The sequence below is a fragment of the Chiloscyllium plagiosum genome, chromosome 11, assembly GCF_004010195.1.
Source record: "Chiloscyllium plagiosum isolate BGI_BamShark_2017 chromosome 11, ASM401019v2, whole genome shotgun sequence".
Classification (NCBI taxonomy): Eukaryota; Metazoa; Chordata; class Chondrichthyes; order Orectolobiformes; family Hemiscylliidae; genus Chiloscyllium; species Chiloscyllium plagiosum.
The window spans coordinates 66,289,028-66,315,532 of record NC_057720.1 but is presented as its reverse complement, the minus strand read 5'-3'; the positions used below and the strand labels follow the sequence as shown (position 1 = coordinate 66,315,532).

Here is a 26,505-nt window from a genome sequence, read left to right as displayed (position 1 = left end):
AGTGCTTCCCCTATCTCCTCTGACTCCACACACAATTTCCGACTACAATCCTTGATTGGCCCTAATCTTACTCTCGTCATTCTTTTATTCCTTAAATACCTATAGAAAGCCTTAGGGTTTACCCTGATCCTATCCGCCAGCAACTTCTCATGTCTCCTTCTGGCTCTTCTGCACTCTCTCTTTAGGTCTTTCCTGGCTACCTTGTAACCCTCAAGCGCCCTAACTGAGCCTTCACATCTCATCCTAACATTAGCCTTCTTCTTCTTCTTGACCAGAGATTCAACCTCCTTTGTAAACCATGGCTCCCGCTCTCTACAGCTTCCTCCCTGCCTGACAGGTACATACTTATCTAGGACACACAGGAGTTTTTCCTTGCATTAGCTCCACATTTCTAATGTGCCCATCCCTTGCAGTTTCCTTCCCCATCCTGTGCTTCCTAAATCTTGCCTAATCGCATCGTAATTGCCTTTCCCCCAGCTGTAACTCTTGCCCAGTGGTATACACCTATCCCTTTCTATCACTAAAAGTAAACGTAACAGAATTGTGATTGCTCTCACCAAAGTGCTCACCTACTTCCAAGTCTAACACCTGGCTGGGCTCATTACCCAGTACCAAATCTAATGTGGCTTCACCCCTTGTTGCCCTGTCTACATACTGTGTTAGGAAGCCCTCCTGCACACACTGGACAAAAACTGACTCATTTATAGATCTTGTACTATAGTGTTCCCAGTCAATATTTGGAAAGTTGAAGTCCCCCATGACAACTACTCTGTCTCTCTCACTCATATCGAGAATCATCTTTGTTATTCTTTCCTCTACATCTCTGGAACTACTCGGAGGTCTATAGAAAGCTCCCAACAGGAGTGACCTCTCCTTTCCTATTTCTAACCTCAGCCCATACTACCTCAGTTGACGAGTCCCCAAACATCCTTTCTGCATCTGTAATACTGTCCTTGACCAACAATGCCACACCTCCCCCTCTTTTACCATCTTCTCTGTTCTTACAGGAATTTTAAAATCCTGGAACCTGCAACAACCATTCCTGTCCCTGCTCTATCCATGTCTCCAAAATGGCCACTACATCGAAGTCTCAGGTACCAACCCATGCTGCAAGATCACCCACCTTATTCCGGATGCTCTTGGCGTTGAAGTAGACACACTTCTTGCTTGCCGGTGCTATCTTGCATCCCTGAAACTTGATTTTGGACCTCCCTCCTCTCAACCTTTTCTATACTTGAACTACAATTTCGGTTCCCATCCCCCTGCTGGATTAGTTTAAACCCACCCCAATAGCCTTAGCGAATACTCCCCCAGGGTATTGCTACCCTCTGGTTCAGATGAAGACCATCCTGCTTGTAGAGGTCCCACCTATCCCAGAAAGAGCCCCAATTATCCAAGAATCCAAAACTCTCCCTCCTGCACCATCCCTGTAGCCACATGTTCAACTCCTCTCTCTCCCTATTCCTCGCCTCATGGCACGGGCAACAAGCCAGAGACAACAACTCTGTTCGTCCTAGCTCTAAGCTTCCATCCTAGCTCCCTGAATTTCTGCCTTAAATCTCCATCTCTCTTCCTACCTATGTCGTTGGTGCCTATGTGGACCACGACTTGGGGCTGCTCCCCCTCCCCCTTAAGGACCCCAAAAACACGATCAGAGACATCACAAACCCTGGCACCTGGGAGGCAACACCCCAACCATGAGTCTCTCTCGTCCCCACAGAACCTCCTATCTGTCCCCCTAACTATGGAGTCCCCAATGAATACTGCTCTGCTCCTCTTCCCCCTTCCCTTCTAAGCAGCAGGGACAGACTCTATGCCAGAGCCCTGTGGCCCACTGCTTTCCCCTGGTGAGTTGTCCCCCACAACAATATCCAAAACGGTATACTTATTGTTGAGGGGAATGGCCACAGGGGATCCCTGCACTGCCTGCCGGTTCCCTTTCTGTCCCCTGACTGTAACCCATCTTCCTTTATCTTGTATCTGAGGAGTGACTACCTCCCTGTAACTCCTCTCAATAACCCTCTCTGCCTCCCAAATGATCCGAAGTTCATCCAGCTCTAGCTCCAGTTCCCTAACACGGTTTTCGAGGAGCTGGAGTTGGGTGCACTTCCCGCAGATGTAGTCAGCAGGGACACTAGTGGTGACCCTTACCTCCCACATTCTGCAGGAGGAACATTCAACTGCCAGGAGAAATAATTTACAGATTAAAAATTAAACACTGGCAGGAAAGTACAAGATAAATTAGAGATGCAAGGCCAGGTGATGTGTTGTACCAGTGTGATGTAGGAATTGGTGGATGCTGTTGTGGTTCACAGTGACCACATCTGCAGCAAGTGTTGATTGCTTGAGGAACGCTGGCTCAGAGTTGATGAGCTGGAGTCTGAGCTTCTAACACTATAACACATCAGGGGAGGAGGAGCATTATCTGTACGTTGTGTTTCAGGAGACAGTCACACCCTGTGGATTGAGTACTTCAAAACTGGCCTGGGACGGGAGGGTATGATTACAAGTGAGCAGGTCGAGTAGCATAAGAGGAGCCTCTACCGTTGACCATGTCCAACAGGTACGAGGTAGTTGCTTTCTCTAAAAAGGACATTAAGGAGGATGGGCATACTGACCACTGCACCATGGTATAGAAGGCTATTTGAGCTGGAATAGGCTTGAAAGGCTAAATGGCCTACTTCTGTTCTTATGTTCACACAGGACAATTATTTACAGATGCATGATTAAATGCTAAGTATTCTTGTACTTCTATACAGTTGTGGTAGGAGTTTCTGCTCCCCTCCACTGCCACATAGGACCTCACAAAATATCTGATGTGCTTTCCAATTATTGGTTAAACTCTATAAAAATAAAAGACTATTTCATATTAAGAAGTAATCATCCTAGTTCCAGTCCTTTGTTTGATCTGAGTTACTCGGTCTTAGCTGGAGTTGGGTTAGTATGCTGTGATTGACTTTGAAGCTTCTAGCTGGAGTGGGAGGGGATAATGTTAGGGAGAAAAACAAACCTGCCACTTGCAATTGCTATGCACCATGTAATATGCATATATAATATATATCTGGATGTAAGATGAAGAAAAATTCTATCTTAAATGTTGTCTGTCCAGGTCAGAACGGGTTCTAAAGGCTCCTTTGGGCAAAGGTAAGAAGACTGTTAGAAAGAAATGGAATAATATTGGAAGATCAACCTTAGCCTAAAATGGGATATAGAACTTGCATGTAATTGACTGAGATTCCAAAATATGAATTAATAGTGTAAAGCTTTGTGGCACAGCACCTTTGCCAAAGTCAATATGAATTGTAGGGCTTGTTGCTCCCAAATGGTTATAACTGGGACCATTTAATCATTTTCACAAAATTGTTGAGCATGCTTGGAAATGCAACACTAGATTCCCGTCATCATTACCAAATCTGTTTACATTGGCTGGATTGAGAAACAAACAGTGATGCTCTTCGTGATGCGCAATGAATATAGCAACTGAGAGCCAGGCATGCTAACTAGATGATATTGGTATGAAAATAAAATACATTGTGAATTACAAAAATGTATATCCTGTTAGTTTGTTTTCTTGGTTTGTGAAAATGAGTAAAGATTGAGAAATAAAATATTTCTAGTTTAAAACAAAACTGTTTTGCTCATTCCTACATAAGAATGTTAAATGAATTAATAACCTAAATTCAGCTTTCATATACTAATTACAGTAGCGATGTAGAATAACTTACTGCTAAATGTAAAGATTGAACTATAAGCAGCAAATCAACTTTTTAGTAAATCAGTAATGCATTGGAAATTAATGTAATGCTCGCAATAATGAACAAATTGCTTTAAACATCTGAGGTAGACAATGTGGTGAAATAATTTAAAAATAAATAGAATTTATTAGAAGGTGAAAAAGGGACAGAGGCATTATAATGACCTGGGTTTGCTGTAATAATGATGGTGAGGATATCAGCATTCACGATTATTACAAGATAAATATGACAGCAATTTCTGGTGACTGCAGATGTTTGTATAACTGCAACTGCAGAAGGTCCTATAAGATATTCTGATCTTCCATAGGCAGAGTTGGGAGTGTTGCAGTGTTCACCAATAATTCAATACTGAAATCTGTGGCTTCAACTTGGGGTAATTGCCCTTTGGTTTCATATTAAAGATAGCTGAAAATGTTAAGGCAAGTGCATGCAGGAGTTAATGACTTTTCATGTAATAAATACTACTGAAAAACCTGACTGCCATTAAGCATTAATTTTAACCAGTATGGAATCTCACTGTCCAAAGAAGTGTTTGCCTGCTCTGGATAGTTCTGACTGCACTGCCCTGACAGGTCTGTAGCAAACTGGAGCTGAACCAATCCAAAAGCTGTCATCAAGCAGTCTTCCCCAAACTCAAAGGTGCTTCTATGTCTCATCTGTGTAACAATCTCAGTGCTCCAAAGGCAAAAGCCTTGTGTTGATTAAAATAGATGCACCACTTGATTTTTCAAATTGTAAAACACCTGGTATTTTAGCAATATAGCAATGTCCAACTTCCATTTTAATATACATTATAAAAAGAAAAATATGTGGTCTCTTACATGTCTCCAACCTTCAGAAGGTGAAATGTAATTTTTAATAACATTTCAACTTCATGTAAACATGGCATGTATACAGTACATAGCATAAAAATTAAATTCATTCACCCATATTCATTCTTTATTTAAACAATTTCTTGTTATCTTCTTCTCAAATTCTTCAACTATTCCAGCACTATCTCTTTCTTGTTAATGTTTTGGCTATTGCATTATCTATTCCAGCAATGTGTACAATGTTTACAAATAAATAATTGAATCAATAAGCTCCATTGAAACAATTTAACAATTCAACTTCTATATTTTTTAACAAAACCAATGAATTGGTGTCAATGTATATTAATCTTTCTTTGCAATCATGCCAGACAGAGACTGCAGCATATTAAAGAGTCAATAATCCAAAATCTCTCCTTCCACTGTAAAGTATTTCTTTTGATATTGATTTAATTTCTTAGAAAAACACCTATTGGCTTCTCTACCCTGATTCATCATCTTGCAATAAGATTGAGCTTGCCCAGAGGTCACCAGCATCAATTTCCATTTTGAAAGGTTTTTTAAACTCAGTGGCCAAAACTGATTCATCAATTAGGATTGCTTTCAGCTTCTCAAAGGCTGCTTATCACTCAGCTGATTATATTACCTTTGGCTGTTTTTGTTACAGATCCATTAAGGGCACAGTTATTGGGCTGAAGATCAGCATGAATTTCCGATAAACATACACATTCCCATTATTCTGTTGATTTCTTATTTTGTGTTAGGAATGAGAAACTTAATCAGAGCCTTCATTTTCACTGGGCTTGGCAACACTTATCCTTGGCATGTTATCCACATTATTGTAAATGTACTCTTGACAAGACTTTTACTAAGTCAGCTAATGGTGATAGGCCTTCTCTTTGCTTTACTTTCTAGTGTTACTGTATATTGCAACATTTTATAACTAACTAGACAATGTTAAGTAATTCAGCTAAACCTTGATTCATAAACCTTTGGAATGTAACAGGTGCATTTTTAAACCTGAATGGCATGACATGATATTAACATTAATCATCTGGTGCAACAAAAGCTGATATCTCTTTAGCTTTTGATGTTAATGATATTTGAAAGTAACCTTCAGTAGATCAGTCTTAGAATGGAATGTGGTGCTCCCAATCTTACCAACACAATTTTCTGGTGGAGAATTTGGGTATGAAACTGTTTTCATTATTGCATTTACTTCTCTGAAATCAATGGAGCAACTGGTTGACCCACCAAGTTTAGGAACTAACACCATTGGTGAACTCCAACTGCTTTGGCTAGGTACAATCATGTGATCTTTGAGCATGTATTGAATCTTTATTTCCACCTGAGCTTGTTTATCTTAAATGCTAAGGAGATTGTTTTATCAGTACCAATTTCCCTGTATCTACATCATGCCTGACCAAACAATCACATCCAGGTATATTTCTACAGATTCCCTTACATTTCCAAAGTAACCTTACGAGATCTTCCCAATTCCAAGTTCAAAAATACAGTCTTAACTGTCCCAATATTTCAGCATTGCGTTGTTAGATTGAAAGAGATTTGTTTTGTGAACTATATATCCATCTTTGTATCTCACTCTTCCTGTCATTGTCATTCTTCATTACTCTTATCACCTGGTAGCCTTGCTCATTCTTATCCTTCTCTGTGTGATGATATTGTTTTGTCGTGTTTACACAATTTAACTGAATCTCATTCCTGCAATCATGAGTGTCTACCAGATAGATTGCTTTATTTACACTCCAAAGTACCTCATATGTATCACTGAATTTCGCTTGCAGAGGTTCCCCTTATAAAACTAGGAACATTACCACTTCATCCCCTGTTTGAAATGTGTTGGTTGTACCAAGTCTTTATGCCTATTACTTCACCTTTCCTGTGAAGTTTTAAAATGTTACTTTGTATACTCCTGCCTCTCTCTCTCTCTCTAGAAATATGGACATATAATTCAACACTGATCATTTGTTTTATACCTTAAAACCTTTTCCTTAATTTTAATGGACCTATTAACTCATACACATTAATAATTCAAGTGGACTAAATCCAGTGGTTTAATTTGTGTAATCTGTGTAATTTGTGCAAATAGTAATATAGCTTATTCTTTGTCCTAATCTTGTTGGAATTCACGACAATATGTCTTGATCATTGTTTGAAGAATCTGGTGGTACTTCTAACAAGCTCTTTGGGTTTCGAGATGATGTGGTGAACTTAAATTGTTTTATGTCCAAATTACAGTCAGCTCTTCTATAATACAATGGTTGTGTCCTTGTGCACCCATGCATTATAGAAAAATCCTGCTTTGGAATTAGCACTTCAGCTTTTAAAAATTCACACTGTAGAAACAGTGTTCCCAATTCATTAATCGTGTTTGTGAATTTGCGTTGAGAAAACACTGGTTATAACAGAACAACCTGTACTTATTATGTCCTGTGTGTTGAAACAGTGGAATTTTAATATATATTTTATTGTAAGTTTGGGTTTCTGTTTTTTGAATTAGTACCCCTAGGTTTTCTATGAGAGTTAAATTTATCATTAACTTTTAAGTATATCTATAGCCATGGTCATTGGCCTGGCTTTCGAGTGAATAGATTTTAAGTACCTGCAATAGAATTATGTTTATTTTAGATTGTTCTACAAGCCAGTGAGGTAAATAATGGGGCTTTCTGGTTTAAAACTAGTGTTTTTTTTAAACTTAAGGAAACACCCATAGTTTAGAAAGATTTTTTTTTCAGTGTTTACTTTGAGTGGAGGAGTCCTGTGAAGTCCATGGAATGGGATGGCTGAGCACACCTGTTCACCTGAGAAGGGAAGGATATATAGGAAACTAGGTTACTTTAGAGTGAAGAGGTAAAGCTAGTCCCAGACCAGAAATGTTGGAAGTAAAACCCTGAAGAGGTTTCTTAAAGCTGAGCATATTAAAGCAGGTGTATGAAGGCTGTCTGCAGTTCCAGTGTGAAAGTTGAAGTCACACATATTGGCTGCAGGGATAGGAGAATTGGGCAAGTAGTGTTTTGCACCATGGGGAACATTAATGATTGAAAAACCTAGTTAATTATCCCTCCACTACTTTAGCTGTATTTGTTCTTAAAGGAATGGCTTCTGGAAATCTGTTTGTCATATCTATAACTATACTGGTGTCCTCCTATCATTTTTAATATCGTAACAATCAAACTCCACCAGCCTCAACTTCAGTGTGAACTGCTGACATGAATTTGCTTAAATATGGATCTGCATTCTCCACCTTAATCAATAACACAGTAAACATTACTTGTGAATTATCCTTATCCTTTAGAATGTTTATCTACTTGTGGTATTACTGTGACCACTGACATTGGATTTTGTTTAGCTGTTGCTTTGGTCATCATATATAATGCAAACATACGTGGAACTTATTTCCGTAATCGTTCTCTCTCTTTAACCTCTTGGACTTTCTGTGATTGCAGGCAAAGCTGTAACAGCCAAATCATTGCCTGTAAGTCACCTCCTTCCATAGGTAAATAATTAACAACTTCTTACTACCAATGTTCTGGGTAACAAGTCATACTCTATTTGCACTTTGTACAACGGAACCAGGATATACTGTCCACTTATCCCATTCATTAACACAGTAGCTTTCTTTGCATTCTCTGGAGGTAAACCATATCCTTCTCCATCAAAAGAGTTTCAGTGGCTCCTGGGTCTCTTAATATAGTTGTGGGTTTAGCAGCATTATTAGAAGACAAGGGGGTCATTGTTCTTTGTGACAAAATCCCTTCACATCTCTAACCTACCCTTTTCATCTCTTCTGCCCTGACAGCCGTGATTACCTGTTTTCACAATTGTGACGTAGTGATTATAACAAGGTCAGCTGATTGGGGCTGTTAGTCTGTCCAATCAGGGAGCCCTGGCTGATAGGTATAAACAGGAGTGTCTCCCCAGTGGAGGGCTCTCTACGCAGGAGTCCTCCCCTTTTCTTTCGGGGATCTGGGGTGGAGGGTGCTGCATGCAGCAGTCCCTTGCAACCGCAGATTGCTGTGGTTCACGGACTCCCAGCCCAACTGCTTGTTCTGTGGCGCTGTGGACCACATGTATATTGGGTGTGGGTGTTTGCACTCCCTTTTTGATTTTCTTAAAGACTTCCTCCTCTGCTTTTGGTTGCACTTCAGTCCCACGCTCCTGATCTTCGGGCACCTGGTACGGAGGAGGGAGGGCAGGTCTGAAGACCTTCTCGTGGGTCTGCTCCTGGGGCCTGGCCAAACTGGCCATTAACAGGTCCAGGCAGCGGGCCATGGAGGGGGTCATTAGGGCTGACTGCCTGCCCCTCTTCCGCGGTTACGTTAGGGCCCGGGTGTCCTTGGAGAAGCAGCATGCGGTGTCCACCAACACCCTGGAGTTGTTCAGGGGGAGGTGCGTGCCGCAGGGAGTGGAGTGCATTATTTCCCCCTCCAACTCTATTTTGATTTAGTCCTTACCCTCCCTTTCACTGTTTGATCACACAGCACTGCCCTTTGATGTGAAGGGCAGTGTTTGTCACTGGCCACTCGGGTGTTTTCCTATCTTCCTGGTGGTGGAAATTGAATAAAGATTTGTGCATTTTGTGTCTCTCACTGTGTCTCACACCAGCACACACACACCATGGGTGCTGGGGAAAAAATAAGCACTACCATAGTTAGGCGGTAGTGTGGGGGTTATATAAGAAAGAAATAAGAAAAAAAAAGAAAAGAAAAAAATAAACAGGAGTGTTAGCCGTACTGTTCACTTCGAGGGCTGCTTGTGAGGGAGCCGGATCAGTGTCAAGGACTCACCACACATAAATAAAAGTTGACATGGTCACAGGATACTGGCCTTTGTGGGGTTATTTCAGTGGTGATGAGAGAAAAGCACGCTACTGAAGAAGTTCACTTGCAAAAGTTGTCTTTGAGTTAGGGTAAGTATTTCTTGCATCATGCTGTTATTTAGGAAACTTGACTCGTTCAATCTTGCCAAAGACTGGGCTCAGATGTGGAAAGAATGCATTATTTTTGCAAGGCAGATGAAAAACAATGAACAATTCTGACAGATTGGGGACCCGCAGATGTTTTGGTTATCAGGAGCCTAATTTTCACTGAGGCACCAGATATGAAAACATTTCAATAGCTGATGAATTTATTTAAGGAATATTATGATTGGAAGCCTCCTCTAATTTTGAGGCATTGTCAGGTTTACACGGCAATTCAAGAACCGGGGAATCTGTATTGGGATTTTGGAATAGGTTAAGAAGAATGTGATTTTGGCTTTCCCCAAAATGAAATGCTGAGAAACTCTTTGGTATGTGGCATGAATGATGTAACCATGCCTACTAGCTGAAGCCCACCTGGACTTCAAACAGACATTCTAACTGGCTTTATCATTGGGAAATGCGGCAGGTAGAGCATTTGAGTTGCGGGGTATTTCAATGGAAGTGGACACCCTCGCCAGTTTGACTGAGCTTGGGGAACACTATTTAGGTGCAAGCAATTGCATTGCCTTACTCAGGAACAATCCTGAACAGAGGGACTCGAGATCAGCCCACAGCAAAACCCCAAAACAAACATAAACCTCAGTCAAATGGTTAAAATTTCCTTCAGGATCTGGGATGGCAAGCCATTGTAGTTGCTGCCAGTATGCAGACTCAAGACAGCAAAAGAGTCTCGCTTGACCTTAATGCTTGGTATCCAGGAGACTGCACATCCTGGAAAGTTCATCTACACCTGGTTTGGAACAGTTAAATTGTTTAGCAACATCCAAATCCGAAGAAATCAAAATAAACGTCTGGTTAAATGGTCACCAGGTTCTAGTGGAGGGTGATACTGACGTGGCTATTCCAGTGATCGCTGAACCAGTCTTTAACAAAATTTGCTCTGGACTCCAACACTTAGGTTGACTGAGTACCTATACCGGGGAACCTTTACAGATTAAGGGAACAACTTCAGTTTCAGTCACTTATGAGAAGCAGCTGGTTCAGTTACCACTGATTGTAGTAAAAAGTTCTGGACCAAGTTTGAGGAGAAATTGCTTGAGAAAGATTCACCTAAATTGGCTCAACACTTTTTAATAAAAAAATGGCTGCCTGAGTGAAGTCCTAATTAAATACCCAGAAGCTTTTCAGGAAGGTCGAGACACGATCAAAGGAGCCAAGGCCACCTTGCACGTTGACCCAGAAGCAATTCCAAGCTTCTCCAAGGCCTGGCCAGTGCCATTTGCTTTACGGGCAAAAGTGAGGCAGAAATTAGGGGGCTGGAAAACAAAGGAATCATCAAACCAATCCAGTTTGCAGAATGGACAGCACCAGTGATTGTGAAACCTGACGGGTCAGTTCACCTTTGTGGAGATTTTAAACAAACAGTAACCTACTTTTCACAGCTGGATAAATAACCAATCTCTTGCCTAGAGGTTTTATACACAGAGCTGGCAGGAGGGGCTGTCCTTCACAAAGCTGGACATGAGCAATTGTAGTTGGATGAGGACTCCTAGAAGTTTGCTAACAATTAATACCGATAAAGATTTGTACCAATATATGAGACTGCCATTTGGGGTATCATCAGCCAGTGCAATTTTTCAGCGGATGATTGAAAACCTTTTACAAGGTCCATGCTAGGTTGCCACTTATCTAGGTGTCATGCTAATAACAGGGAAAATCAACGAGGAGAGCTTAGACAACTTGGACATAGTCCTTAGATGTTTCTCCCAGATGAGGGTATGCCTTAGAAAGGAAAAGTGTGTGTTCCAGGCACCCCAAATGACCTATTTGGGCTGCAGAGTCAACAAGACTGGGTTACATCTGTTGGAAAATAAAGTGAGGGCGATCAAAGGTACCATGGCTCTGATGTCTGTACTGGAACTTAGGTCTTTCCTTGGGCTGGTGAATTATCATGGCAACTTCATACATAACTTGGCCTCCATCCTAGCAGTTTTGCATTACCTGTTAAAAAAAGGATCAGCGTTGGAAATGAATGCGTAGCCAAGCCATAACTTTTTCAGGGAATTGAAGAAACAGCTATCATTCTCTAGTGTTGACACACTATAACCCCAAGCAAGTTGTGATATTGACATTGATGCACTTCCAGCATCAAGGTAGGATTGGCACATAGGCTCCCCAATGGAGAAGAATGCCCAAAAGCATAAGTATCCAGGACTTTGATAATGTAGCGCGTACATATGCCCAGATAGAGCAGGAAGGTTTATATGGCAGTCATACTTAAAAATCAGGAAGTTCCACCAATACCTTTATGGACATATATTTATCATAATAATGGACCACAAACCCATGCTATATCTACAAAAGAGGACAAGGCAGTGCTACCTATAGTTTAACGCTGAAATCAGCAGTGGGCTCTAATACTAAATGCGTACAATTACAAGATGGAACACCATCCAGAAGGCCAAGGACTGAATGCGGATGCACCACCAGGAGTGCCATCAATGGAAGAGTTTGTAATGGTTTTAAATTTTCTGGACATACTTCTAGTCATAGCTGACAATATCAGACTGTGGATGCAGAATGATCTGGTCCTGGCAAAACTGAAAAACAGCTGGTAATGATGGGGGAAACCAAAGGGCCTTCACAAACAGAATTGAAACCTTTATGGGCCCAGTGAAACCAGATCACCGTAGAAGACGACATATTATGATGGGGAGCATGAGTGATTGTCCTGAGCAAAGTTTGCCACCAGATATTGGCTGAACTCCACCAGATGTTTCTGAAATGAAGATGCTGGCGAGAGGTTATGTCTGGTGGCCAGGATTGGATACGGACATAGCTGTGTTGGTGTGGCACTGCCTAGAGCGGCAATAAGGACAAAAATTACCACGAGCAGCTCCCTTACATTCGAGGGAATGGCCAGGTAAGCCCTGGACTGAGTTACATGTTGACTATTTATTTATTTATTGAATTTATTGTCACGTGTACCGAGGCACAGTGAAAAGCTTTGTCTTGCTAGCAATACAGGCAGATCACAGAGTTAAATAGTGTAGATAAATAATAGGTGAACAGTGGCAAAAACCAAAACACAGGTACAAGCGAATGCTAAGAGTTTATGAGTCCATTCAATATTCTAACAACAGTAGGGTAGAAACTGTTTTGAAGCTGGCTTGTGTGTGTGTTCAGGCTTCTGTACTTTCTACCCGATGGTAGAGGTTGTAGAAAAGCATTGCCAGGGTGGGATGGAGTTTCGAGAATGCTGGCAGCTTTACCTTTATAGTGGGCCTGGTAGATGGATTCTATGGATGGGAGGTTGGCCTTTGTGATTGTCCGGGCAGAGTTCATCACTCTCTATAACCCTTGAATGGTGTAGTTGCCATACAAGGTAGTGATACATCCAGACAGAATGCTCTTGATGGTGCACCTATAAAAGTTGGTAAGGGTATTCGCCGTCATGCCAAATTTTCTCAGCTGCCTGAGGAAGAAGAGGCGTTGTTGGGCCTTTGTAACCAGTGTGTCCACATGAAGAGTCCAAGAAAGCTTGTTGTGGATGACCACTCCCAGGAGCTTGACATTCTCCACTTGTTCCACCTCTATGCTGTTAATGTGTCCTTTCATGAGTTCAATGTTCTTAATCATTGTGGACAACCACTCAAAGTGGCTGGTCATGCATAGATTTTATTCATCAAACACAGGTCAATGATAGAAAAACTGTGCATTTTTTGCAATCTATGGACCCGCGGAGGTGTTGGTCACAGATAACATTTATCAGCAGGAAATTTGATTATTTCCTAATGTCAAATGATGTTTGTCATTTAAGGACAGCTCCATACCATCCATCATTGATTGGCCTGACAGAAAGAGAAGTCCAAACCTTGAAGGCAGGCTTATAGAAACAGCCTACAGCTTCATTAGATACCACACTGTCCCGGTTCTTACTTGATAAAAGGACCACCCCTTATGGAACCACAGGGATAGCGCCAGCAGAGTTGCCAATGGGGAGAAGGCTCCACACCAGGTTAAACCTGATCTTCCCAGATCTGGGAGGGGGGCTGAAACAGCATCAGGAATACCAATGCTGGACACAAGACTCCACTAAGCGAGAGAGACAGTTAACTTCAGGGGACAAAGGTTGGTCTAGGAACCATGGGAATGGCCCTGCCTGGGTAAGAGGCGTGGACGACATGAGATCAGGTCCAGTGATGTATGAAGTTCGGGTAGCTGCGACAGTCCTGAAGAAGCACATGGGTCATGTGAAAGCTGCAAACTGTGGGGGAGCAAAACATGCCCCCCTCCTCAACAGTCTTTCCTACTGTCCTGGAACCTGTGAGTTCTCCCTTTCCATCAAGAATTGAAAATACCTCGGAATCTGAGATGGAAACGGCATTTGACACCAGCTCGATGCCTTTGCCATCTGAATAGGCGAGCTACTGTGCATTATGCACTGCCTCTATCAGAAGCAGAGTTGGAGTAACCTGACCCAGTGCTAAAACACCCCAGGAGGAGCTACAAAAGGAAGAACCAGCTTATGTCCTTAGACTCAGAGAGGGCGGGATATCTTGATTATAATGAGATCAGCTAGTGAACCTCATAGAATATGTGTTCCCCGATAGGGGCTATTACTCAGGTCCAATCAGAGAGTCCTGGCTGACAGATATAAACAGGGCATCACATGTAAATAAAGGGTGAATTGTTATCAGGATACTGGCCTCTGTGGAGTTATTTGATAAAATAGCAGCCAGGACCCAATGATAACATTGACACATACAGATTGAAATCCAATGAGAACCCCACTGGTTTTGGGAGCAGGAAAAGGCTTTGAAATGTCAGACTTTGTAAGTAGGGACAGCAAGCTGGAAGAAGGAAAAAATAAATAAACAGGGCATCAGATTCTGTTCACTCTAACAGCAAGCTCTGAGGAACGTGGATCAGCGTCAAGGACATTTCACATATAAATGAAAGGTGACTTGGTGATGGGATACTGGCCTCTGTGGAGTTATTTCAGCAGTTAAAGCTGCAATTTGATCTATGATACTTCTTCATGAGTTCCTTTCCCAGACCCACCCTTACAACTTTAATAAAGCATTAGCTTTCCACAGAGCTTCCAGCATTCTGAATGAAGGTGTCCTGCTCTTGTGACAATGGAGACACTTTGGCCTTCAGTTTTCAGCTCCACCCTCAGCACTTTTTTTTTCTGGTCTGAGGAGGAGACCTTGGTGCATTTTCTTTACCCTGGCTCCTTGCCTTATTTTTTAGTCTCTCACCCTCTCTGCTTCTCAAGTTTATTGGGATGTTGAGAAAAAAAATAAATTTTATGCATTGGCTCATAATTGTCAGCCATTTCTGTGCCTGTCTAGCAAGTGACTTTAACATGGTTTTTATTACAAAACGTAATAGTTTATACATTCTTCTGAGAGAATATTTTTTCTGAGAGCTTTATATGTGATATCTACTTCTAATGCCGATATCCACCTTTGAAAATTACTTAGTTTTATCCTTTCAAATTAATTATAGTTGTGCCCAGGCTGTTTCCTCAAATTTTAAAACTTCTGTGTGTATACTTCAGGAACGAGCTCATACACACCCAGAATAGCTTCTTTCTCTTCAGCATTAAAATTGATAAAAAAAACCTCCCCTGACAGTGATGCATGCATTTGATCTGCTTTACCTGTCAACTTGAAATGGCACGGATTCAATTCAAGTCAAATCAACTTTCCTTCAGCTACTTTATATGTTTCACTGTTTTCTCAAATTACATAAATGCCTCCATATCCTATTTCTCGAATTTTGGTAGGGCCTATAAAATTTATAGACTTGAGAAAAATCCTAGTCATAATTTTATCAGATTTCTTTTGCCTCTGATGGCCTTTTTAACTGCATAATTTTATGCTGGCATTCTCTACCTCTCGAATATAAGTTCTGAAGCAAAGTCATGTCAGATTCATAACATTAACACTGTTCCCTCTCCACAGATGTTGCCAGGCCTGCTGAGTTTCCCCAGCATTTTTCTGTTTTTAATTCCATATCTCTGTTGTCTTATTCCTTTTTTTAAAGAAAAACTTCTGTCTCCGCTGAATTTCGAGTTCCAGCCTCTTAAATCCTCTTATGTCTTTTCTTCTATTTGAAATGCTCATTCTTTTCCTCTTTTCCTCAATCTCAAGTCGTGTAAGTTGTAGTTCCCTTTTCAAATCAAGTTGCTTTAATTGTTTTTCATGTTGAACTGCTTTAGCTGTAAGTGAATCTACTAATTCAAGTGGCTCACCAATTCAAGAATGTATTCATCCTTGCATTTCTATAATTGTCCTTATATGAAACAAGGAACATGGATATGGCAATGAGTCAAGTTGAATAACAATGGATCCTTTAGGCAGTGTCCTCAGTTCCACTACCTTCAGCTACTTTATCAATGACTATCCTTGCTTTACGGTTTGCTATTGATTCCACAGTGTTCAGCTCCATTTGAAATTCATTTTGATAACAAGCCAAAATGAACTATCCCATTCCAGGAATTGGATAATATAGAAATATTGACTGATATAGAAAATAACATTCAAGCCAAATTTAAGTGACAGGTTAAAAAAAATTTCAGTGAAGAAAAATCCCAGTTACCTATCCTGACCTTCACATGCCCTTCTCGTTGCTGAATTCATTATCATAAACATGCTGATCATACTTAATAGACATTTAACTAGCTCAAATATATCAACACCATGACAACAAGGGCAGGGCAGAAGTTGTTTACTTATGTTCGTCTTCTGATCCCTCAGAATAGTGACACCATCTACAAGGCTGAATTCAAGTCACCGTTTCATTTCCAAACAGCGGTCAGTTTGGTACAGGAACCAGCTTGGGGTAATTTTCCCTTGAATCCCTTTCTTAACAAGAATCTCTCTAATTCGGTCTTAAATATATTCAATTATCCAGCCTTTGCTACATTCTGAGACAGAGAGTTTCAAAGTCACACACCCCTAAGAAAAAAATTGCCCTCATATCTGTTCTAAAAGGGGTGACCCCCAATTTTAAAACACTGGTTCTTGTATAGACTCCCCTGCAAGGAAACATCCTTTCCATGCCCAACTTGTAAACTCCATTTAAGTTTGTTAACTTTGATCAGTTCAACCCTCATTCTTCTGAATGTCAGTGGGAACGAATCCTGCCTGTCCACTTTTTCCTCATAAGACAATTTGCTCAATCCAGGAATCTATTTCATAAACTTCCACTGAACTGCCTCCAATGTGTTTACATCCTTCCCAAAATAATGAGATCAAAGCTATGTATAGTATTCAAGAAATGGTCTCACCAATGTCTTGAATAAATGAAGCATACCTCTTATGTTCATTTCTTCTTGTAAAATATGATAACACTCCAGTAACCTTTTTAATAATTTGCTGTACATTTTACTAACTTTTTGCCTCCACAGTAGAACACCTAAGCACATTGAAATTCCGCAGTTTTTCTGCATTTAAATAATACTGTGCTTTTTCATTCTTCATGTTTTCAGATTTTCCCACATTCCTCTTCATCTGTTAGATTTTTGCTCAGGCATTTTATCTATACTAGCTTGCATCCTTGTTATGTTCCTTTCACAATATACTTCCGATATTTTCATGATCTGCTAATTTAGTTATCGTACCTTTATTCCTTCATCTAAGTCTCTCTCATGGGAGTGTCTAGGACCAGAGGGCAGAGTCTCAGAAAAACGGGGCACCAATTTATGACTGAGATAAGGAGGAAATTCTTCTCTTAGAGGATTGAGTATCTTTGGAACTCCTTGCCACAGAGTGCTGTGGAGGCCGAGTCCTTGTGTTTGGGAAAAGGACAGGAAAGTGGTCTTAGATCAGCAATGATCCTATTGAATGGTGGAGCAGGCTCGAGGGGCCAAATAGCCTTGTCCTGTTTCTATGGTCTTATAAATTGCAAGAAGTTGAAGGTCCAGGGAAAACCCCCAAAGGACCTAACTTATCACATCCTTCCAATCTGAAAAAGCCAATTCTGCATAGTCTGTTTTCCTGTCAGCTAGTGAAACTTATATCTGCTGCTAGTGTATTATCCCGACGCAAGATAAGGTCACTTGGGGTTGGGATAATATATGGGCTTGGATAGAAGATTGGCTAACCAACAGGAAACAGAAAGGTGGATTAAATGAGTATTTTTCTGGTTAGTATGTTTTTTTTATTTGAACACCTTCCCCAAAAAAGACATCAAGCTGACTAGCTGAAATAAAACAAAGATATTGGAGATCTGAAACAAAAACAGAAATGGCTAGAGAAATGCAGCAGATCTAGTAGCATCTGTGGGAAGAAAGCAGAGATAATGTTTTGAGTCTGGTGACTCTTCATCAGAACTATAAGCTCACTATCTTAAATTGCTCGTTGTTAATAGCCCCTGGCTACCCTCCATTGCTGGTATGTAACATGGGTTTTCTACTGCAAAGACATACACTAAATATTTATTTAAAGTCCCTGCCACTTTTTTATTCTCTCGATAATTCTTCCTGTCTCTGCTTCTATGGGGCAAACTGTAATGCCTGGAGTTTTGTCATGTCGGGAGCTCTCTGCGGCAGTGAAAGTGAGGGAAGTGGCTTGAAACTGCAAGTCCGACACTGAGCATGGCATTTGCCATTTCTGTGGGTTGCGAATGGAGGTAGCTTAGGCTTCATGCATACATGATTCCTGGATGTAGCTAGACACTTAACAAAAAAGTTCCAGTAGTTCAGGTTTTATATTGCAGATGACTTTTAAGGAAAGCACCGCCATGCATAAAAAACATATTTTGACAGGTCTTGACAGACTCGAACACTTCTTGATAGGACAACTCAGAGCAAGTCTCTTCTCAATGCTTTTCTTTTGATAACCAGGGTATCCCTTTGGAGAACTGATGTACTTTGTGGATATAGTGCAAGGACACTTTAGATGTCGGTAACAGGTATCCTTTGGTGAGGATAGGAAGGTGTCGTTTTATGTCGTTAACATGTTGTTAACTGTGAAGAAGGTTGTATGTAACAGGTCCATGAACCTTTTGGAATTGTCAATTGTGTTAATAAAAACTTTAAAAAATTTCCATGATCTATCAAGAACTGGAAAAAAACCGTAAATTAGTTTGTGTGGTGGACTGCCTGAAGAAACAGAGTATCATTTTCTACTGGAATATATTCCATGCACTTTATAATTCTGTTTGTTGCAGCCAGAGTCTGAACCACTATTTTGAGAAATGTAGTTCAGCTTTTTTGCTTTTTTAATATAAATGTATTTTCCTCATTGCTCATTGTTAAGATTTTTGCTCTCTTACTGTTAATAAGTGCATTATGTAGGCCAAGTGGCTGTCAGAAATCTGCACATACAAAAATCTGGTGCCAAATATGACAAATTTCCCATGGCATTGTGCATGGTGAATTGGATGATATTGTGCCAAACCTGGGAAAATATCTTATAGTACTGTAAAGGGGACAGTTTAGGAGTTCAGCAGTATCTCAAAGAAAGCAATTTGAGATTTTGGAGTAATAGGTAAATTCAAAGATAGAACTGTAGGTTTTTACTACCTTTGTAGGGGTGAAACCTTTTGGTTTTAGCACCAGTGGAGAAGTGGGAGAAATTGAGATTTGGCAATTTGAAAAGCTGGGATTCAAACAGCAGTGTGGAGTAAACTTTGTGGTTTGGCATTGTGAAATACATAGGTATACAATTAAGTATTTATGTAGACAACATTTACTTTGGAATTCTAAGCAAGTATCCAACTTGTAAGTCATGTGCCTTTGTCGCCCAAGGTAAATCCTCTAAAGTAAAAGGTGGTTTTGATCCAAAACTTTAAGTTTAAAAAAAACTTTTCAAATTTCTTTCCAGCTTATTTTTAAGTGTTCAAATCCTATTCAAACACTGTTTTAGACTAAGTAAAGATAGAGTTTGACATGTGTACATAAAAATGCACGTGTATACTGTAAACAATAATTGTTTACTAAAATTGAGCAAAATCAAAAGAAACAGCTGGAAAAAAACATTCCTCTCACTTCAGTTATATCTAAAGTCAAAATTATCAAATGCACAATGGTTTAACTCTGAAACTGTATTTGAAAGAAAGCTTTAGAAGTCTTGCAGCTTTGCAAAGCTTTTGGGAAAACAAAGTGAATCAGAAATCATGTCACAGTATGACAAAAAACATATGTACAGTTCCAGAAAGAAAATTATCCAGGGAAGTTCTTTATATTAAACACGCTTGCATCATCTTGGAATTACAGTTTCAAGTGTAGTTTATAATGCTCCTTCTAACAGAGCTGGAGAAAATTATCATCAGCACACTACATTTTAGACAGTATGGTAAATCTACTTGCACAATTCTCTCATGCATTTCTCATATAAACCTTATACCACAACAGTATTTATAAGTTTACAGATTATTTCGAAATAAGTGGAGGCATGAACCTCCATTCGCTTTTGCCATAACAGCTTGACGAGAAAACTATTTTGAAGTCTTTATTTTTGCTTCAGAGTGATCTAGGGAGGCTGAAAGAAACTGGTATTCATTGAGGTTTTGGTTTGAAAACAATTTTTTAATGTTTAAGGTGTCCTGCAGTTAGAATTCTATTTTATTCTGTTTGTACTAGAATATTCATTGTCATTATTCATTAGGATGGCATTGTCGCAGACATTGTATTTTGATATTTATTCCACTTTAGCAGCTAAAGCTGTGAAGAAAATGTTCTTCAATGACACTAGCTGGAACTTAGAAACCTCATTACAAATTCTGTCACTGGAGATGTATATCTGTCTCCATGCCGTTCCAACAACTGATGCTTATTAAATATGAGCACAGGTGAATCTCCAGTTAAAACTTGTCATCTGAATACAAGTAAATATCCAACAAATATACAATTCAAATTCTTGGAGCAGCTTTTCCTTTGTTTATAAACATGGGTGATTTCTTACTTTCTATTATATATGACATTAGAGAATCACTGCTAGCGTCAACAATATTCATGGCCCATTATTTTCAGCAGTGAACTAGAATGGCATAGCCTTGCTTGATACTAGAACACATTTAAAAATCAATGGGCTAAAAAAATTGTCTGCTCCCATTTTATGCAAGGGCCAAGTGGGGTCATGATTTGGGATTTCACTGCCCAATTACATTGTGGTTAGTAGCATTAACATTTCATCTTGACTCATTCATAGAACAATTGTAATGTTGAGCTGAATGTGACCCATGCTGCTGTCTGGTCTACTGCTGAACAGGGACCTTAGCACTATTCAAGGCTAGTACACGTTCCAGGTAGCCTTTGCGTCATAAAGACAGCTTTTGCCTCTTTTGTAGGAGAGCTGCACTCAGTAGGAGTAAGCTGCTGATGACCGACTGTAGTAGCAACGGCTGATAGTATAAACATTATAAATGAAGTCCGGAAATGTATAGAATGCTATGGTTCAGAGACGAGGCCCTGAAGACCTTAATGATGGAGGTTAACAGTAGCCGAGAGGCCTTGTAACAGATTTATGGAGTGAAGATCAGAAGCCTGGGTTTGTATGATGACAGACAAATGGAATAGAGGCTGCAAGGAGGAGAAGCTCTCCACATAGGGAAGAGAGGAGCTCATTAACAGCAATGAAATAAATGATGTTGATTTGAAGAGTGAATATTAGCTCAGTCAGTGTGAAGAACTACTCTTTGAATGGTACCTTGGAATCTTATTTGCCACCTGAGGGGCTTCTGGTTAATAATTCAGGTAAAAGATGGCACTTCCAAAGATTCACCACTCTTTCAGTATCGCACAGAACTGTAATTCAATTTGTCAATTTCCCATTACTATCAGAGTAGTACAGTTGTATCATATTTAACTTAATACTTGATTCATTTTGAGTGCCTTCACAGTAAGAAAATAATACAGGAGTAAGTGGCAGGGAGACAGACTGGGAAACAAAGTCTCCTCTGAGGTTCTTTGCAAATTTCTTTTTGTTTTCTGAAGACACTTGAACAATTACTAAATTCGGTCCCTTGGAAGATATTCTTGAGGTACTTATGAGGAAAAATGTGTTTTTCCTTTGTCTTCTGTACACTTTACAACTTTGATTAATCTTCTAAGCAAACTGCGACTAGGATGAACAAGACTCACCTAATGTTTGGATTGCAGGCCATTTGCAGTCATAGATTTTTAAAATTTGCACATAGAATGCAGGTGTCACTAGCTGGGCTAGCATTATTTGCCATCCTTAATTGCTCAGAGGGTAGCTGGGAGTCAGCCATTCTGCTGTTTGTGTGAAGTCACATGTAAGCCTGACCAGGAAGGAGAGTAAATTTCCTAAAGAGTATTTGTGAACCAGACTGATTTTTATAATATCAGCAGTGGTTACATAGTCATTGCTTGACTAGCTTTTGTTTTTAAATTTCACATTTTTATCAATTAAAATCTCACCATCTGTCATGATAGAATCCTAAGCCACATCACCACAAGCCTGTTCTGCTATTCAGTGACATTATAGCTGATCTGTGGCCTAATAATATATATCTGCCTTTGGTTCATATCCTTTAATACCTCTTGCTTAACAAACGTTTATCCATCTCAGCTTTAAAATTAACAACTGATCCAACATCTACTGTTATTGGTGGAAGAGAGTTCCAAACCTTAACCACTTTTAGTGTGTAGAATTGCTTCCTAACATCTGTTTCTGAATGCAAAAGAGAAAATGCTGGAATATCTCAGCAGGTCTGGCAGCATCTGTAAGGAGAGAAAAGAGCTGACGTTTCGAGTCTGAAACGTCAGCTCTTTTCTCTCCTTACAGATGTTGCCAGACCTGCTGAGATTTTCCAGCATTTTCTCTTTTGGTTTCAGATTCCAGCACCTGCAGTAATTTGCTTTTATCTGTCCTGAATGGTCTTGCCCTAATTACCAGAATATAACCTCTCGTTCTAGATTCCCCAATTAGGGGACATAGTTTATTTTTATCAACCCTGTCTTTTCATGTTAATATTTTGGAGACATTGATTGGATCACCACTTAACCTTCTAATTTGTAGAGACATCAGGCTTAATTTGTATAATCTCTCCTTATAACTTAACCACTGACGTCCATGTATCATTCAACCTACATTGTACTCCCTCCAAGGCCAATATACCTTTCCTAAGGTGTGGTACCCAGATCTGCTCACAGTACTCTTAGGTTGGGTCAAACTTGGGTTTTGTATAACTGCAGCATAACTTGTGCATTTTTGTATTCCTGGCTGATTCAGAGATGGGAATCCTGTCACTAAACCAAAAATAATTTGGGACCGAACACAAATGCCAATGTTTTTCCCGTGAAAACCTAGACAAGAAATGTTGACAACTTAGCTGACTTTGGGGTAACATCATAGTTCAATCTTCTTTAATTTCCAATCAATCTGTTCAAAGATGTTATCATATACCTCTGGAGCAGATGGGACTTGAACCTAGGCCTTCTGGTCCAGAGATTGTGACATTGCCACTACCACTGTGCCACAAGAGCCTGACATAGTTCAGTCTGATTTTGTTTCCAACTAAGATCTCAATGAGTACAGGGAGAACTAGCCATTTGGATACAGAACTGGCTTGAATGTAGAAGACAGAGAGTGGTGACAGAGGATTGCTTGTCAGACTAGAGGCCTGAGACCAATGGTGTGCCACAAGGATCGGTGCCTGGTCCACTGCTTTTCATCATTTATATAAGTGATTTGGATGTGAATGTAAGAGGTATACAGAGGAATCTCGATTATCCAGCATTCGATTATTCAAATATTGGATTATTCGGCAAGATCCCAAGGTCCCAATGCTTGGCTGAACAATGTTATTTGGCATTTGATTATCCAGAATTCAATTAACTGAACAAAATACTCTCTGCCTGTGTCTTTTGGATATTAGTAAGTTTGCAGATGACACCAAAATTGTAGGTGTAGACGAAGTTACCTCAAATTACAACGGGACCTTGATCAGATGGGCCAATGAGCTGAGGAGTGGCAGATGGAGTTTAGTTTAAATAAATGCAAGGTGTTACACTTTGGAAAGGCAAATCACAGCAAGACTTGTACACTTCATTGTAAGGTCCTGGGGAATGTTGCTGAACAAAGTGACCTTGGAGTACAGGTTCACAGTTCCTTGAAAGTGGAGTTACAGGTACATAGGAAAGTGAAGAAGGCGTTTGTTATGCTCTCCTTTATTGGTCAGAGTATTGAGTACAGGAGCTGGGAGGTCATGTTGTGGCTGTACAGGACATTGGTTAGGCCACTTTTGGAATGTTGTGTGCAGTTCTGGTCTCCCTCCTATAGGAAAGATGTTGTGAAACTTGAAAGAGTTCAGAAAAGATTTACAAGGATGTTGCCAAGGTTGGAGGGTTTGAGCTTTGGAGAGAAGCTGAATAGGCTAGGGCTGTTTTCACTGGAGTGTCGGAGGCTGAGGGGTGACCTTATAGAGGTTTATAAAATCATGAGGGGCATGGATAGAGGAAATAGACAAAGTCTTTTCCCTGGGGTGGGGGAGTCCAGAACCAGAGGACATAGGTTAGAGTGAGGGCGAAAAATTTAAAAGGGAACTAAGGGGCAACTTTTTCACACAGAGGGTGGTGCGTGTATTGAATGAGCTGCCAGAGGAAGTGGTTGAGCCTGGTACAATTAGAACATTTAAAAGGCATCTGGATGGGCATATGAATATAAAAGGGACCTAAGGGGCAACTTTTTCACACAGGGTGGTGCGTGTATTGAATGAGCTGCCAGAGGAAGTGGTTGAGCCTGGTACAATTAGAACATTTAAAAGGCATCTGGATGGGCATATGAATAGGAAGGGTTTGGATGATATGGGCCAAAGTGCTGGCAAATGGGACTAGATTAGGTTAGGATATCTGGCCAGCATGGATGAGTTGGACCAAAGGGTTTCTGTGCTGTACACATAGCCTTATGTTTATCAGTAGCAACTTCATCCAAAGTTTTGCTCCTTAACTGAGGAGGCAGGGAGGTGAATTGGAATGTCCCACCCATCACTTTGGTTGAGATTGGTTAACCTCATATACACAAGTGTTTACAGTTCCACATTGGGCAATTCACTGATTTATCGAAACATTAGTGATATTTCTGTATGTTTTCTTGTTAGAAGATTTGATGGGGGAGTGGACACAACCAGACTCTTGGGCACCAGATGGACAACTGGCATGAGACCCATGTTGCCTCTTTCTAGGATGCTCTATCAGTACTCTGTGCCAATCCGGCTGTTGCGAGGTCATTAACAGGCTGATCAAAGGCTCATATGTGCCACAAGCTGGGGTTGTGGCTGTTGTAGGAAAGCCACCCAGTTGAGGCTGAGATAACAAGAGTGGATTTGTTAGGTGGGGGAGGATGCCCCCGCCCCCAACCCCTTCTCTTGCAGGATCACTCAATTCGGCACTGATTGCCTTTGAGCGAGGTACCTCCTCACCCAGAACACATGCACTCTTCACATGTTTGCTTGTTATGCTCCCCATGTGGTAACAACCCTGAATGCTGCTAATTGCATGCCAATGGCAGCCGGATGAGGCCATTATAACTGGGTAATAATTGCCCATTTAAAGGCTTCAGTTGTCAGCGTCTTGGGAGGTCATTTACAGGGCCATGTTGTTATTCAGAACAGAGGCAAAAAGGTGATGGATTCTCTACTTGCCACCATCTCACCTGTTTAATGTTTTCCTTGCCTCCTGACTGGTCACAGGGGAGAGTACAAAATAACACCCATCATATTAGACAATCAGACAGCAAAATCCCAATTGTTGAATCACACAACTGGACAAGGAGTGATGTTAAGAACATTTTAATAATTGGAAAAGAATTCTACAGCTTCTGTGTATTCTGTGAAGTAAAATATACTCTGAAGTAAAATAATAAGAATGCCCAATGGACATATTATATATAAAAAGTTAAATTGTCATCAGTAAGGAATTTCATTCTATTTTAGAGTTGTATAAACTCTAACAAGAAACAGATATTGTTAACAGCTAAAATGCATTTCCATTGAAGACTGCCAAAAGGCAATCATATTTTGTCATTAAAGTTTAAACACAGGCATGCAGAAAAAAAAGCATTGGCTAGAAATGTGCAGTCCAGTTAATGAAAAAAATTAAGTACAGGTGAGCAGTCACATTCGAAATAGGTTGGGCTGATATGAATCCTGTGTGTTTTACAGTCTTATGTCCATATGATTTTTATCAGTTAACTTTGCTTAGTATTAGATTCAACACAGCTGGGTGCTCAATGTTGTGAATAAATAGGGTGTTATAAAACAGAAATTGAACAATTACTGCAACTTCCCTCACGTTTCAGTGGCTAAGTCTGCTGCTTAGTGTCTCACTGAGGCCTAAAGGCCACAAAACTCAAATTTAATTCTTCGTCTGTTTGAAGTTAGTTAATTTTACCTCAGGCCAGTGATCAGGAGCTAAATATCCTTAAATACTCCTAAGATAAAGTAAAAAATCACTAAACCCATAGTTCCAGGTTGCCTTTGCTGTTGGCAAATGACCATGCATAGATGCTCAAGATTGAACAGACTTTGATGGCCCCATGACAGTATAATCTCATAGTCACTGTGTTGACTGATATAAAGAATAACCACTGGACAAACTGTAGTGAAACTCTATTCTAATCTGAATCACTAGCTTCAGGGCAGAAGAGCAGTAAAGAAGTAAAATAATTCATGACTGTTTCAGTTCGAAACAAAATCGAAGACCTTGTGAACAATCAGATATAACCAGGGAATTTAGAAGTGTATGAGTTTGTTAGAAGTGTATTCTTGATCTGGCAAGGGTGTTGATTGGTTCAGTTTTACTCAAGGATTTATAATGTATTTGAAATATTCTGCACATTCCGCAATACAATGAAAAAAAATCACCTGGCAACAATTAAGCTTATGATGCACTTTAAACTAAAATAGGGGAGAGTTTGGCTTCTTAATTCAAAACGTTCTCTGAGAGTGAACAGCACAACTGTTTCCTGAGCTTGTACTGACAGTGAGTTCCCTGGAGACAGACCTCATAAAGCAGCATGGG

General features: G+C 40.2%; 1 protein-coding gene across 6 annotated transcripts in view; it reads left to right on the top strand.

Annotated features, from left to right (window-relative positions):
- LOC122554496 (zinc finger protein GLIS3) overlaps positions 1 to 26,505 on the top strand; it is a 455,475-nt gene that overhangs the window by 332,470 nt on the left and 96,500 nt on the right. Inside the window, exon 9 of one of the 6 annotated variants that reach the window (XM_043699624.1) lies at positions 3,110 to 3,447. The exons of the other annotated variants lie outside the window; for them this stretch is intronic. Within the exon in view, the coding sequence (XP_043555559.1) occupies positions 3,110 to 3,200 (91 nt within the window). The 3' untranslated portion in view covers positions 3,201 to 3,447. Of the gene's footprint in view, positions 1 to 3,109; positions 3,448 to 26,505 lie in introns of those variants that run through there. 6 annotated transcript variants of the gene reach the window in all.